This window comes from Brassica napus, chromosome A6 (assembly GCF_020379485.1).
Source record: "Brassica napus cultivar Da-Ae chromosome A6, Da-Ae, whole genome shotgun sequence".
Lineage (NCBI taxonomy): Eukaryota > Viridiplantae > Streptophyta > Magnoliopsida > Brassicales > Brassicaceae > Brassica > Brassica napus.
In genome coordinates, this window is record NC_063439.1 from 5,107,060 (window position 1) to 5,123,695 (window position 16,636).

Below are 16,636 nucleotides of genomic sequence, written 5' to 3' on the forward strand. Positions count from 1 at the left end.
ATACCAAGTTTTAAATTTTCGACAGCGATTACAAAGATGACGAGTAGCGGAAAGCGGAAAAATTAAACTACACAGCACAACGAAACGACAAAGACAAGAAACCGAAGCTGGTAAACTAGACTAGCAACCAGCTAAGCAGCAGATCGGGCAAAGACCAAAGCGAGCTGGAAGGTCGGAGAAGAGGAAACAGTTGCCACGAGCCGAGAGATAGGTGCCCTCAAACCTAGAAGCTACGGATCCTGCAGCTTCCGAAACCTGACCCAACACAAACCGCCCGAAGAATCATCGCACGAACCAGCCAAAAACACCAGACAGAAGCACCCCCGACGGCACGAGAGTGAGTGTCCACACGACGATGCCGTCGTTCGAGAAGCAGACCCGAAGAATGCCGTCTTCAAACCCGACCCCTCGTGACCGTTTACACCCGTTGAACCGAACCCACATATAGAGGAAGCAGACCGCATAGAACTCACCCTCCGGGAATACGCCTACAAGAGAAGAGGCAGGCTGAGTGACCCACTGCCGCACGGAGACTAAGCGCAGCAACCAACACCACGGAGAACGAGTCAAAGCCGCACATAAAATGGGATGAGAGAGCGAGGCGCAAGGCCACACCGCCGAAAAATCCAAGGGTGGGGGCAAGGTAAACCACCGGAACACCGGAATAGCTCGCTAACGGAGCCAAATAAACACCTCTGATGACACGTGCTACCACCACACACCACCTTTCAAACCACGCGCTGCCACCACGCGCCGCCACCGACACCACGCGCCACCACTGGGAAAGCCAACAGATCGGGACGTAACCCGACCATCGACGAACCCACGCGCCTCCTCCAGAGACCACCGGAGGAGCTAGAGGAGGAAGGTCTTTGACTCGCGAAAACAAAGACCTAAGCGAAACTGCCACCGCCACACCACCGACTCAACAGGACGCCGGAACGAGGCACATGGACATCAAAGCTCTTCGACGCTACACGCAACTTCACTCTCACAGAAGATCAGCCGAACTCAGGGAAAATGGACCGGACGGAAACCCTAGAGCACCCCGCCGCCGTAGACTAGGAAGCGCAACCGCCGTCCTCAAGCAGTGCCACCACCAAGAACCCGACTAGAAAAGCACCAGAGAAACCGGATCTGAACCGGATCTGAGACAAACCGACCTAAACCCGCCGCAGAAGACAGAAGGAGACGACGGAGGAAGTGAACACCAGAAGACAGCAGAGAGAAGAGCAGAGAAGGAGAGACCTCCGGCGGTCGGGAAGAGGACGCGGCGGCGACCGCCGGGGGAGAACGAACCTGAGCTTCTACGGTCTTTTGAGATGAGAGAAGGAGGAGAAAACTCCCTTGTAGTGATCGAGGTCTTCGTCACCGTTGATGATTGTATCCGAGAGTGTGGAGAAAAGACAATCGTAATTGAAGATGTGGTATTGTGTCATCGCCTTCATCACCGACACAACTCTTCACCTCCGCGTCACGAGCTACCACGTCTCACCAGTCACCACACCCGGAGGGTCGGAGTTGTCGCAGTCCATCGGAAATGAGAAAATAATGAAGATATTGTGAGATGAGAAAGAAACAAAATTAATTGATATAAATTGTTGATTTAATCTGGACCCTTGAGATCATTTTATTTTAATATATCTAACGGTTATTATGTAGTGGTAGATATGTGTCATATCAAATTTTGTCTGTAGAATCTTAACCATTAGATAACCAAATGTAGTTAAGGGCTGTGCTTGAATCCCGCCAAAACTGATATTAATTGTAACTTAGTTAGAATAAAAGACAACTAGAAGCATACTTGTTTAATTTGTTTACGGGCTTTCTTGTGGTCTTAGTTAATAAAAGTGTGTGAGTAGCTATAAGTGTCTTATGATGTAATAACAAACATGAAAAGTGACTCATACTGTAAATCTTTCTTTCTTATATGTAGTCCCCAAAATACATTATTATTACATGTAGTCCCACATTCTTATTAGGCTATTAGGCTTGTTACTCTACGTTTTCACATTTTGGAAACAAAGTAGCCACAAGAAACACTTACAAAACATACACACGCACCTTCTTCACATAACAAAGCTTCCAAGTCATATTTATCACCCGTTTAGGTTTTCAGCAACGGCAAAAGTTCGGGATAGCTTGACATAAACTTAACAAAATCATCGTATGCTTCTACGATGAGGTGATCATCGTCCCAATTATCCCTGTAAGTAGCGGATTGTGCATAAATTCTCTTGAAGCCAATGTAAAACATTTCTTCTCTCCATTTCTCTATCCGTGGATAGTCACATTGATCCGCAAGCCAATTATCGTATTCAAACTGCGACAAGTGTTTCACCAAAGGAATGTTTAGTCACGACCATTTTATCTAGATAATATTTTCAGAATGTAGTAGTTAGAAGTTTTACGTACCTGGGAGTCATCTGGCATCAAATGCGTATATCGCCTGGGAATACCCGAGGCTTCGAGCTTATTATAGAAAGCCTTGATGTCTTCCATCATCTCGTCTTGCGATGGGAGAGATACTCGTCCAGATAAAACCGCTGCGACCCACTTGCTTTGAAGCTCAAACATCGGAAAAGGAGTGATCTAGAAACCAAGTTAAACCAAATAATGAGATAATATGCAAAAGCAAGGAGTATATTCACACACAAAACAAAGAAAGAAAAAGAAACATTATTAAGATTATTAACCTGCCATGGTAAACCGATGAAAGAAAGTCCGGGGGAAAGAGCCGGAGGAAATACATGCTTATACAACGGTCCAACGCGATTATCATCGATCGTCACTTCGCCTTTTGTGTCAAGAAATGGTAAGTAATACTTGTACCTGAACATAACAAAATCGAAGAGCTCAATAAAAACATCTATCGATCGATGGATGTTTAAGCTCTCTTGGAGAATTGAGCCACAAAGTGTATCTTACCCGGTACAATGCATTATGGTATCTGCGTAAACCGTCTTTCCATTTTGGAAAACCACTGAACCATCTATGCGGGCAGTTTCAATCTACGATGGACATAGAGGCATCAGATAATTGATAATCAAAACAATCAGCATCATTCATTGGCCGGTTTAGTTAGTACCACTGGGTGAAGCCATAGATTGTCGTAACCGGGAAGCATCTCGTAGGTATCTGGTGAAGTCGATCTAGACGAGACGTGGACTTCCTTAGCGACTTTTGCTATATCTCTGCTTATATCAACGCCACTCGCTGAGCTTCCGATCACTATTACTATCTGCAAGGGCAGCAAAAAGAAAACCATCCAAGAGTTGAGCGAGGAGACCAATGATTTGACGAGACCACAAGCTTCAGTATAGTGATGAGATCCTTGTGCAAGTACCTGATCTTTGAATGGATCAGGAACACGGTAATTATGACTATGAATTTGCTTGCCTGGCCATGAATCTATGCCTGGAAAAAAGGAAAGCCTAAGTCTTGATTGTTTCAATATTTCATCCATAAAGAAAACTCTATTTTATATATTGCACAAATAATAACTCTGCTTTTTGGTTACGGACAAATTTGCAACCAGCATTCTCACTGAGTTTAGTCGATTTAAAATCAGACTAGAACCAAACCAAAATTTGATAAGATCAGGAACAAGATTCTGAAGGTTAATTTAATATAATCAATGAAAATTGAGTAAGAAAACTAAACTGCTTATATTTCATTACAAAAAAAAATACTAAACTAAACTGCTTATATTGACGTAAACATTTTTTAATAAGAATTAAATTTTATACATTAGTTTTCAAAGATAATTCTCTTTACTTACTTTTTTTTTTCGTAACAAATACGTAATCGAAAAAAAGTATTTTTAAATTATTAACAGATCAAAAGCCGATCATAATTTTCGTTGTTGTATACCGAAACTAAGCAAATAAAATAAAGAACAAAAAACAAGTGAAAAACTCAACTCAGGACACGTGTTGTTTGGTTATTTACCAGCGATATGAGCATGCCGTGGCTCTGTATAGTGTCCGTTACAAACCACGACGGCGTCGTATATCTCATCGGCAGCACCATCGGAGCTTCTAGACTCCACCCTCCACTTCCCTCTATTCTCCTCATCCGCCGCCGGTTCCGCCCTAACAACCTCCGTCTCGAACCTTATCATCTCCTCTACATCGAATTCCTTAGCAAAGTCTCGCAGGTAAGCAAGAACCTCACTGTGACCCGGATGTCTTCTCGGATCCCTTGACCCGTCGTGTGGTCGGGCCGCAAAAGGGAAGTCGGTGAAACCCATGCACTCTCGGGGGATGTTGGTGCGTAGGGATTTGTAAACGCTCGAGTGGACTACGGGTCGGGTAGGGTCGAGGCTTAGCGGGTCAGGTTCCACTTGAGAGGTGTAAGTCCACACGCCTCCAATCTGGCTCCCGCGCTCTAACACGACCACTGAGTGGCCTTCACGCCGTAGCTCACGAGCAGTCACGAGCCCGGCGGCTCCGGCTCCAACTACCGCCACGTGGCGAGAGGTGGTTGGATCGCGATTACTATGTGCCAGGCTGTAGCGATGTATTGCGATCTAATAAAAGAGGAAGAGATTGTAATAATATCGAAGAAAAGAAAGGTGATGGTAAGTGTTTTAAGTATAACGATGAGTAATTTATATATAAAGGAGGAAAATATGTACCTTAAATGATGACGTGTCAGTTCAGTGTAGACAATTCTTACATAATTTTTTTTTTCTCCCAACTTGAAATCATATATATATTAACTTGGTTCCATACAACAACACCTCCAAGCAACACAGCTTGCATCACAACCACTACAAAAATGGGTTAGAAAGACTCATCCAACTACACATCCACGCCTACAAAGACGGATACCAAAAAAAACAGCAAACTAATTAGTTACCACCAGATGTACTTCTGTCATTCGCATAGATATGATCCAACCATCTTGGATGACCAGCAGCTACATAAGACTGAGTGAGACCTAAGTTTCTCACACTCTGAGCAATGAAAGATGCACATCTGATTGTATTCGAAGACCCAATCCTTAGTTCCCACGCTTCAAAAGCCTGCAGTTCTCTCTTGATCTCTCTCACCTCAAACTGCAACGCAGGCCAGCAGGAAGGTTTTTCAATTGTTTCGATCAGATCCCCAGAATATCTTGTGTGAAAATTAAATTCAGTTTATCTTTTAGCAAAACAAATATTTAATTCAATTAAGTAGGTAGCATTGCTTCAACCATGCATGTCTATAAGAGAATCTAGCGTTTTCGTTTATATCACTGGCTAAACTGGATTGGATTACGAATTACAACTGCTTTAGTTTAAAATAGTTAAAACATAAGTTCTCAATCATTGATCAAATTTTTTTCATTGTTTATTCTCTCTGCTTCTATATCTGGTGTTATAGATGACATGACAATATGACATTGTATTCATTTTGAATTGGTGTTTGAAAAAAACATAATTGTGTTTCAGATACAATTGAATATAGCTTATTATACTCTCCTTTTAACATAATTTTATTTGTAGGCAGACTATTGTAAATGATGATTAATACTCTTATCTATTCATCTACAGACGGTTGATATTGTGAACAGCGCACATAATCATGATAGGCGATCCAACATGCAGTAACTAAGAATTAATACTTCAAGCAGAAAAACCTGCAATTATATCTTATGGTATTATCATAAGAGATATAATGTAAATTTGCTTCCGCAATGCTTCAATTTTATAACTAAAGAAGTTATAATTATCTTTAAAGATTCAGTTTAAATCACCTTTTTGACTACTTCTTTTGAAGTGCGGGCAGACTAATGTATCCAACACCTAACAGTGTCCAGGATCATGTTTACTATTCAACATAGCATTTCAAAAAGGTAAGCTTTTCTATTAATGATGAAGTATATCTTTCGAATAAATTACCTGCTATTGTAATAGTTATGTGGATAACTATTCATTATAAAATATCCATACCACTATGCACATCATATTAGAAAAATTGCATGAAATGGAATACATTGAATAGCTAGCACCTTTCAAAATATATTCAATCAAAAATATTCTAACATTTGTATTTACAGTTTAGTGATTATTGTTTATGGGTTTATAGTTTAGTGAGTGGAGTTAGGTTTATAAAATTTAATAAATAATTCTTAAATATTTATAAATGATTTAGAAGAGTTCATTTTGCTTGCAGTTGGCTGATGGGACCTACTGTTTTTATTCACAATATTTTCAGGCTAGTGTACCCGATCAATGTTTAATTCTCTTGGAAACTATTGTTCTTTGTTCTCTCGTAACATGTTCCCTATAAAAGTATGAATACAAATTAAGAAAATCCAGGTTTTTCTTAGTTCGAAGTTTAATTTTTTTCTAAATTCTGATGATCATTTGAAAGTCCGATTAGATATTTTTAAAAATACCCGAGATTAGATATAAATAAACAAGAATACATATATATATATATATATAACTTGCTTTTATAGTTATACGGCTGGACTAAATATATATACATATACTAATTAATAGAAGGAATAATTTGAGGTTTTATGCAGTATCAACGTCAGTGATTTCTTAAATCTATACGATTATCACATCATTCTCGAATACATCCATCTAATCTCCCCCTTTCAAGCAAGAGATCGACTTATTTCCTCGTGAAAATGGAGAAGCAGCTTCTTACATTATCTACAAATTCAATTAGGTTACAAACCCTTTTTCTTTTCTCGTACATGATATTATTATAAAATTAGTAAAGCTACAAAGAGCCGGCAAATATGAATCGTCTACGTTATTGTTCTTTGAAAATGATAGACGCCAAAAATGAAAAATATCCATCAAGTTGCAGACAAATCAATTACCAAAGTAGTTTGAAAAAAAAATGGAAGCGACGTCTCTCTTTTATCTTCCTGTATGGACACTTTCGTCTTTTTGGACAAAACACTGAAACCCACGACCACTGATCACATCAAACTTTCTTCAACTTTCCAAAGTTTGATCTACCCCTCAGGTTATAGGTTTTAATTGATAATTGAATTATTGTACTTTTTGTTTTGCTAAAATGGATTGTTGTAACTAAAATGAATTATTGTACTGGACACTAAAATTGTCACAATATTCATAATTTCCGAACCAATCCCTAAGCAAAAATATTTTCGTGACATTCTGGACTCATCTAGCCAATAGCCACTACGAAAAACAGCAATTCTGACGACAAAGGGTGTTGGTAATACATATACCATAAGCAGAAAAAATTAATTTAAGGTTATTAGTTTTCATTTGGCAGCCAAGTATTTATCAAATAATCAACAAATATTTTTCTTCAAGCATTTATTTGTATATTCGATAAAGTGAAGTTTGTTGTTTGATTCCCATGATCTTTCTTTTGGATGAAAGATTGGAGGGGTCCAAATTTTATGCAAGAGACTGGACTTTGGACAAGTGCTTTTGTAAGACATCCTCGCACTATTATATTTTCTTAAATACACCTCCGTAACTAAATCTACTACAATTTGAAGAAAGTTTTAGTTTTAGAATTGGAATGCCAGCAATACAAGTTAACAACGAGATACCGCAAAGTAGTTTTAGATTAGTGTTTATTGGGCCTATGGCTATTAGAACGGGCTTGAAATTGCGGGTTTGAACGGGCTAGTTATGTAAAAATATCTACTGTTGACATGAGTAGAAGTCATTTTGGTTTATATAAAAAGTCAACCATTATAAGTCAGAAGCACAATTAATGAGAACGTTGAGATAGGAAGAGACGTGCGTGCAGACAAGTCTAAGCAAACCGCTATTGGCACCAAAGAATTAAAGCCCCGCTATTGGCACCAAAGAATTAAAGCATTTTATAAAAAGATAGATTTGTGTCTTAAAGACTTATTGATGATAGCTCAAATGAGCTTTATTATGCAGAGAAATAAATAACATATAAGATTTGTAAGTTGTCACCAAGAAGAATGAAGATTTAAGATTGTTTTCATGAAAGAGAAAGGAGGCTGCTTATGAGACAGCCAAGGTTACATTCATCAGACTCTTAACCACACTTATATAAGCTTAGAAACACTAGTTAGATGGTTCTATTGGTTCATAAGATGGGCCTTTTCTATGGGCTTCAATAAAGAAACCGTCCAACAGCGAGAAGAACAGTTTGAGCATGATTAGTCCCATGGGTCCCCTCCTCACCACCAGGAACTTGATGTTGCCAGAGAACAAGTTCAACAGAATTAGACAGAGCTTTGTTTCCGCAACGGACTTCAAAGCCACGGCTCTAAACCAGGCTGCATAAGCCAAACGTGCATCACAAGTAAACTCTGCTAAGGTTAACGAGCTTTCCAAAGAGATTTGGGGATATGAAAGATGCGATTCATCAGCTCAAGCTTGCAGCCACTCAGAATCTGCAAGAGTACGCTAATATTGTGAAGGAAAAAAGATGTTTTACGAGAATGTTACAAGACAGCTGCTGAGGAGGCAGAGAAGAAACTACTAGTGTAGAGGCAAGAATATCAGCCTGAGCTCTCAAGGAAGGGAGCTTGGAACTAAAAGTATAAAAGAAGTAGAAGAGACAATGAATATGGTTAAGAGTTAACGTAAAAAAAAGGCAACACACATACATGTCAATCATTTTGTTAAAGGAGGAACCATTAATCATCTTCCAGATTGCAGTAACTGAGAAGGAAGAACACACATAATGAGATGATCATCGTCCAACTTATCACTGTCTGATTGTGTAGCAAGTCTTACGGAGTTGCCTTGTACTTCCTCACCTCTCCAGTCTCCACTGTTAAACATGTGGTGCACCAATTATATATCTCGGCTATACAACTGAGGTAACCACCCTGACACGCACCAAGCTGATGCGGTGCATCTCTTGGGAAGCACGTTTTGCATACAAGGCGGTAACCTCTTCCAAGTACCGAGACGGTATTGTTTCATTTCTTCTCATAATTTTATTCATCCTATCCCCGTACGCCGAACGCTTAAGACGATAGAACCGAGAAATGACCCATCCAAAATCCTTAAACAACGACATTCAAAAGTTTATTTTTTTATTTATTTTAAAAATAAAAGATGGTACAAAATACAATAACTTAGCAAATAGTATGTCAATAAATTGTGGGGGATAAAGCAATAAAAGAGATGTAACTATTAAAAGATGGCAGAAGCTGGGAAACAGAGCCTCCTCCTCTACTGACACAAAAACTATATGTTTGGTCCCTCTTCTTTCCTCAACCCCACGCACTTCTGACCTAAAAATCTCTCTCTCTATCCCTACACGACAGCTGCAACAAAAAAAAACTTTACTAATTTTTTAATTGTTTAATATTCTCTCTCTGTCTCTCTCTATCTACTTTTTTAAAAGGGGACTACTATTATCGTCAGTTGTCACTAAATGACTAAACAAATCCCATTCTATATCATAATTAGAAGAAAAAGCGAGGAATCCTAAACACACTTAAAATCATTATTAACGGAGCATCTCACATAATCCTTCACTATAAAAAAAAAGAATAAATAAAAAAAGAACAGAGAAAAAAATGAAATCTTTTTTTAAGTTTAAGAAAACTTTAGTGACATTTAGTGGTTTCTCTTTTAAAATTTTAATTAAATTATTAAATAATGTTAATAAATTAAGGATGAAATAGTCTTGTTAATGGATTCTGCTATAAAATCTTTGTCAATAATAACCAAACAAAAAAAAGTTAAATAATATAAATCATAGAAAGAAGATAGCTCCTCTGATTGTTGCACACTAACCACTTTTAATACCCTTTTTTATCTCTCTCTCTGAGATATTGAGAGAGTCTCCTCTTTTATCTCTCTCTCTCTCTTTCGCTCCTCATGATCCGATTTTTTATTTTTGTAAATTTTATGTGATAGTTACAGATACACGTTATATGTGTGTATGTATAATCTATCTAATCTTATATTGATGGAGACAATAACCATTAGAACCTGACTAATGGATCTCATTTCTTCTTGAAGAGATATTTTTCCTGGTCTCTTTTCATTCCCCTGTCTCCCCAGATCTGTTCGTCTCTCTGACCATTTCCAAGCTTCAAGTTTTTTTTTTCTACGGGTAACTCTTTTATTTTAATATTTTATATACTACTTTTCTTAATCTAAAAGTCCAAGTAGTAATAATAGTATGTTTTGTTTTTGTTCGTCATGATAAAGTTTGATGCTTTTCCTTTTCCCCTTATAGCTTGTAACTGTTGAATTCTGGTTTAGGAAAATATGTATACTTTTGTTTAATGTGAATAACGAACCCTCTGCTACATATTGTGTTTATCTTTTAAAGCGTTTATGGAATCTTCCATTATAGCATTTACTTGTTTGCATGTTTTAGATTTATACTGAAACTATATATATACTCTTCTAAAGCCATTTACGGAAGCTCTTTGTGTGTATGTGTGTGTGATCATTGATCAATATAGGTTTAGTATCTATCCAATATCCATCAGTGGACTTAATATTATGAGGGTTTAGCAGAGGTTTTTAAAGATTTTTAAAACCTTGTCAAAATTCTACATAGGAAAACAGAATCAGAATTATCATACTGTTAAAGATAACAGGACATTTTTATGTATTTCCATTTGATTAATTGGTCATGTACATTGATGTTCTTGTTATACCTTCATTGGTATTAATCTTGTTTAGGCTTCCATGGGTGTTCTGTTGTATGCTCTTTGTTATGTTATGTGTTGGAATGTCAATGTTGTTCTCAGTGTGTTGGCATTTGATAGGGGACGCGGACACAGAATCAAAGAGCCATGTATTTCTTCGGTTTGTCCAAAGAACAAGTGTTGTCACAGAGACATGTTGTATCATGTAAAGAGACTTCTAAGCAGAATCCAACCAGTACGGTCACTCTCTTTGGGAGACAGGTTAGTTTTATTCAGATTCTAGTCTTGTCCAATGCTTTGACCTTTTCGATGTTTGTTGTTAAGACAACAGTGTTTGATGAGATTCTCATTCTCAGGTGTATCCAGTGAAAAGAGAGAGCTCCAATCTCAGCAATGGATGTATGAGGATTCAAGACATCGATCTTCGGCTTCCTGCAGATCACTACACTTGTAATGAGGAGAAAGAAGCGTTAGCCACAAGCTGGAGTGGCAAGAGAAACCCAAGAATTGTTATTGATCTTGAACAACTTCCCACAGCAGAGGATGAGGATTCCATTAGCTATGCCACTGTGAAAAGTCCTGAAACAAAACCATCATTCTTGGCTCATCAATCTCTCTTACAGGAGGATGGTTGTGATAAAGCAAGTGATATGGAGTCAGGTTTACTGGATCTTAATAGTTTCCCTGATGCTGATGAGTTGGTTTCCGAGCCTCGTTGCTGTTTCTTACAAGATCTGAACTGTCCTTACATCGAAGAGACAGATACTAGCTGCGAGAAGAGTGGTATAGATGATGAAACTACGCCGCTTTGCTCTCCTAAATCCCAAAACGTCCGTGAAAAAGACGGTACTGCATCTCCAGCTTCAGATACATCTTGCTGCACCACTGAAAACAACTTGAGAAGAGGCTCCTCTCCTCGAGCACCAGATCCTTCTTGCCGTACCAGGCTTGAGTTTCCTCTCTTACCAGAGAAAGAACGTTGCAACGAGGAGGAGGAAGACTTCTCTGAAGTTATTCAGATGGCAGCTGAATCATTAGTCCACATATCATCGGTTTCATATCGAAATCAAGAGCCTGTGTCGAGGACCAACAGCTTATCTCAGGAGCAAGACTTGAAATGCTGTTCCTGCGATTCATATGAGCTACACACGTTAGGGATAAGCGAAACCAACACAGAAGAAGACTTGTGCGTGTCCTCAATGGCTATGGATGAGCTCAACAACATCACAAGAGATGGCAACAAAGAGATGGGACTCAAGCTGAGAAGAGGGAGGAGGATGAAGCACTTTCAGAAGGAGATACTCCCCAACTTAACGTCTCTCTCTAGGCACGAGATCCGTGAAGACATTAACATCCTGGAAGCGGTTTTGAGATCAAGAGAGTACAAGAAGATGCAAGGGAAAACGAAAGATGTCATCAAACTCGGAGCGAACCAGAAAAACAAACGTTCAGTGTCACAGAGGTACGTTGGTAAAAGAAGGCGAAAACATGAATGATCTTATGATGGTATCTTCATGGGTTTCAGATTTGCTTCATTGTGTAATCTTTTTAACAGTCTTATGTTGTTCAATTCTTTTTTCTATATTTAACTTTATGACATTGATTATTGATAAGAGGAGAAAGCTAGTGAGCTGATGAGTGATGACATTCTGTTTCTCATCCTCTTTCAAAATGTTACTTAAGTTATTTGTTAGGGAGAAACTGAAATGTGTTATATTTTTTTTGAAACAATGAAATGTGGTCTATGTTGGAATCTTGGAACATGGTTCGTAAACCCAACATTTAAACTGATGATTTATGGGCCGTGGCCCATTTACTTAAAAGAGGCCTCTAGTTTATCATCACTACATCTCCAAATTGTCGTTGAGACTCTTATTGCCATCAACTTCAGAATCAGCGTGGAGTAGTCTCGGTTTGAAATTTTCAATTTGGTGAAGTGTTCCTTCTGACCGACCGTGCTGTTTCTGCCACACTAGGTTTAGAGTTTTCTTAGGTTTTCATTTATTTTATGTGATATTTATTTCACTGATTTGTTGTATTCTTAACCAAAGTTAGTTAGTTTTTATGTTAATTATACACTATGGTTTATAGTAATGTTAAAAAAGTATATACAATGTATTTACATGAATTTTTTTTTAAAACATTAATCCAGATACTTTCTCATTTTATGTGGTGAGCGCCTCAATTTGTTCGTCCACAATATATATATATATATATATATATATATATTTATATTACTCATCATGTCGAAATTCTGCTTTTTGTGTCAACTGGAAATATATTAAATTATTAATGTAATGAACATGAATATATTCCAAAGAGGAATCTGGATGAATCTACTCGACAATAATTGAATTCATGACAAAGAAAATAGGTAGTTTCATCTTTCCCCCCATTTCACTCTCCTCTCATGTCTTTTATAAGTCGCATTAAACTGAACTAGTGTTCTTTAGACCAAAAGTTCATGATTACCTGTCTGTGATTGGCACATGTAAGTTCCATATCCAAATAAGTCTCATTTCAACATTATTGCTCTTCGACAATCATTACAGTAAATCATACTATGTTGCTATACTTTAATATATCTTTCTAAGATATTTTCCTATATGTTCCTCTTTAATATGGTTGTCAATATATTGGAATATACTGTGGCCTAGTTGATATTTTTTTTGGTACATATTATGTGAATTTGGGTCCAGCTATATATATAGTGTATGACGCATGGAAAAGAAAAGAAAATATGTTGTCTGTTGTCAAAAGAGATCATCAAATAAATTGATCTGAAGAAATAAAAGTATCATAATTTAAACTAGATATACAGATCATCAAATAAATGTACATTTTCTTAAGTAACTTGAAAAACTATTTACATTTTTAAACAAAAAAGTTATAAATTATAATCTCATTAAAAATTACGTATATTTTCTTCCGTAACTAAAAATTATAAAATGAAACTTAGTTGATATTATACTAGAAAACTCCTATTCTAAATTAGACATACAGAAAATAAGTTATTTATAATACTTTTTTATAAAATATAATTACACAACCAAAAATAAATAATGAAAATTAGCTGAATTAATTATGCAGTTGGATTATAAAATCGTATATCTCTCACAACGATATACATTTATCCAGCTCAGTCCAAAATAACTGATTTTTTTTTCCGTAAAAAGGCTTAAAATATCAGATTATTGAAAGACATATCTGAAGCAGATCGTTAGATGAGTATGGATTCTAGTTCATCAATCAATGAATTTGATTAGATTATTATGGAAATTTGTTCATATACTGATGGATTGGATTAATGTCTATATGCAGGAATGGATATAACTGATTTGATGTTCATGCCAGAAGTGATCATATATATATGTCTTAACTCAGAATTTAAAGCTGCATGATTGGGATGGGAGACTATTTGAGAAATCATAATGTTATATTATGCTCTCTCTGGTCTTTAATAAATTTATTTGAGAAAGATGTATTTTTTGTGTTTTTATAAAAAAATTGTAAACTTCAAGAAAATTAATTGATTTTATTGAATTACTATTGGTTAAAAGTTATTAAAAATTAAAAATTACAGAAAACAATATATATATTTATTTTGGTAGATTAATGTATTTTCTTAATATATGTGAAAATACTAAAAAATCTATCTTTGTGGAACGGAGAGAGTAATTTATATCTGCAAACCAAGGTAAGAGCTGGGAGACAACAGTTAGACAAACAAACGTGCACATAACATTCCTTGCTAATTTTATATCGTAAGCATAGCTGGAAATTGCAAAACAAATTAAAGCTCCATACATTTAGCTCATCTTCTTTAATTTTGGAATAAATGCATGAAGGGTTTATATTTTAGGGTCATCAAGCCAATTCACAAATAATTTCATCAATAATTTGACGAAAAGATAATAATCTTAGTATTATTTGTCTTATCTAAAATATTCAGGATAAGCATTTATAAAATTACTTTTTACCTCAATTTCTATAATATTCTTGCCATTAATCTATTATATTCTGTAATTAGTTTAGTTATGTTTATCTAGTAGTATATAATTTGTGACAATACAATAATACAAAAGTAACTAGTCTAATGTAGAAGACCATCGTAAAGTATATTTGATCTTTGTCATGTAGGTTTAAAGATAACTAGATTTTGACCCGCGCTTCAAAAGCGCGGGTTTTTTTTATAAGTAGTAATAATGTTTGATATGAATTATTATTTTGGTTTTGATGTTTTGAAGTATATTATTAAGTTACAAAATTATATAATTTATCAAATAGTTTATTTTAGAATATATATGTACATTCTTATGTTACAACATCATCATTGCATTTTGTGTGTATTTTGTAAGAGTTACACTTGTTGAGTTGATGATACAAAAAAATTACTTGGCAGATTTTGAGCTAATCTAATAGTATATATTTGTAGAATTTTTAATATTTGTAGCAGTGTTTTCATACGTGACCCAAACCTACAGTCTCAGAAGTAAATCAGGTGATTCATATATAATCCGATATGAATTTTGTTAAAACCTTATATATAAAAATCTGATAAAACTCGGTGAAAACGTAAAAATCTATCATTAATCCACTATCCAATATTGGTTGACCCGATAAAATCCCATATAAATCGGATGATATTTTTTCAAAAATTAATTCAAACTTTTGAATCAAGCTTTGAAGCGCGAGATTAATACTTTTTCAAAAAAAAAAATCTTGTTTAACTTAGGTATTCCAAACCTAGTGAAAGTTTATACCAATCTCAATGTGTTTTGTCGATAAACAGAACTTCTCTCCAGATTTTCAAATGAGGCCATATATCTTATAAAAATTATAATTTATAAATAATTTATATGTTTTAACATTTCTTATGATTTATTTTTAAATTTTTGTATTTAATTTATTTTGCTATTTTAATTGAACTATAATTTTAGAGATTTTGGATAATTTTGACTCGTATTATGAGTCTCTTTTGTTTAAACTATTTTAGCTAGTTAACAATTTATTTTTATAAAAAAAAATACATTAATTTTATTTATAAATATTCTGACTTGCAATATTTTTAAACTATAAATAAAAATTGATTATTTCACCTTTAATATTTTGAAATTTTATATTTTAAAAGTAAAGTATATTATAAATATATGAATATGTGTTATGTTGGCCCTTTAAAAAAAATGAATATGTGTTATGATGTATGTATAATTATTTTAAAATAGATCACAAATGATATATATCATGTACAACTGTTTACACACGTTGAAAACCAGAATATAGATTATAAGATACTGTATAACAATATAAGTATGTGTTGTCAAAAAAAAGAAATGATATAATCAGCGATATGGGCAACAGTTCAACCATGTATATAATTTTTAAGGGAATATATAGATAATTTTAGTAAATTTAATTACGTAAGAAATGAATGAATGAATACCAATAGGGTGATACAATTCAGAATATTTCTCTTAGCTAAAATCTCTTCAAAATCTATTCTAATATATAGTATTTATGATTGATATAAACTTGACTATTTATATTCTTAATGTTGGTAGGATATATTTATTAACAGTAAATAGGTATATTTGGTAAGTTGCTAGACAGAAGAATAATTGTGTAAATCTCGTCTAAATTTTAAAATGTTTTGTGTGAACCATATCAACATGATACAAAATCAATTTGGTAGATTAACTGTAAAAAAAAAAGCTAATAGTCACGAAAATATATGTTTTTGTATTTATTTATATAATTTTATTTTAAATTAAAATTCATTTGGAAGAATTTAATAATTTGAGAGAACTATTAAATATCTATACAATACTAAAAGCATAATATCCTCAAAGGAGAGGGTGTCCACGTAGCCAATTAAATCAACCAATAGGAAAAGAGTAAACTACCACGTCACACACCTGTCCAATATAACCTAAATTATCATTTTTTCTTCAGTTTTCGGTCTCCGTAGCCAAAATGCTTTCAACTTATAGCCTTTTTCACTTCTTTCTCCATCTTCTTCACCTTTCAGTTCCTCCTCCCAATAATT

General features: G+C 35.3%; 2 protein-coding genes across 3 annotated transcripts; one reads left to right on the forward strand and one right to left on the reverse strand.

The window, feature by feature from the left end:
* Positions 1-1,922: 1,922 nt before the first annotated feature.
* Positions 1,923-8,899, reverse strand: LOC106376239 (flavin-containing monooxygenase FMO GS-OX-like 2). The gene is made up of 14 exons (XM_048734959.1): positions 8,814-8,899; positions 8,652-8,744; positions 8,406-8,502; positions 8,292-8,361; positions 8,112-8,244; positions 4,864-5,120; positions 4,725-4,774; positions 3,952-4,531; positions 3,347-3,417; positions 3,089-3,241; positions 2,929-3,011; positions 2,697-2,832; positions 2,416-2,592; positions 1,923-2,323 (listed from the first exon to the last, which is right to left on the reverse strand). Exons 1-14 carry the CDS (start codon positions 8,897-8,899, stop codon positions 2,108-2,110), a joined length of 2,202 nt encoding a protein of 733 aa, XP_048590916.1. The 3' UTR covers positions 1,923-2,107.
* An 810-nt stretch (positions 8,900-9,709) lies between these two features.
* LOC106376240 lies at positions 9,710-12,237 on the forward strand. Of its 2 annotated transcripts, XM_013816308.3 has the most exons (3): positions 9,710-10,043; positions 10,711-10,851; positions 10,947-12,237. In XM_013816308.3, exons 2-3 carry the CDS (start codon positions 10,738-10,740, stop codon positions 12,084-12,086), a joined length of 1,254 nt encoding a protein of 417 aa, XP_013671762.2. In that variant the 5' UTR covers positions 9,710-10,043; positions 10,711-10,737; the 3' UTR covers positions 12,087-12,237. The 2 variants fall into 2 exon arrangements, with proteins under 2 accessions (XP_013671762.2, XP_048638197.1); XM_048782240.1 differs by lacking the exon at positions 9,710-10,043 and having other exon boundaries at positions 10,069-10,851.
* The last annotated feature ends 4,399 nt before the right edge of the window (positions 12,238-16,636 follow it).

Coding starts and splice junctions, on each gene's coding strand:
- LOC106376240 (XM_013816308.3), top strand. CDS start 10,738: ATGTATTTCTTCGGTTTGTCCAAAGAACAAGTGTTGTCACAGAGACAT. Junction 10,852..10,946: donor TCACTCTCTTTGGGAGACAG/GTTAGTTTTATT, acceptor TCTCATTCTCAG/GTGTATCCAGTGAAAAGAGA.
- LOC106376239 (XM_048734959.1), bottom strand. CDS start 8,899: ATGAAACAATACCGTCTCGGTACTTGGAAGAGGTTACCGCCTTGTATG. Junction 4,532..4,724: donor GTGTTGTTGTATGGAACCAA/GTTAATATATAT, acceptor CTCTTTTATTAG/ATCGCAATACATCGCTACAG. Junction 2,593..2,696: donor TCATCGGTTTACCATGGCAG/GTTAATAATCTT, acceptor CTTGGTTTCTAG/ATCACTCCTTTTCCGATGTT.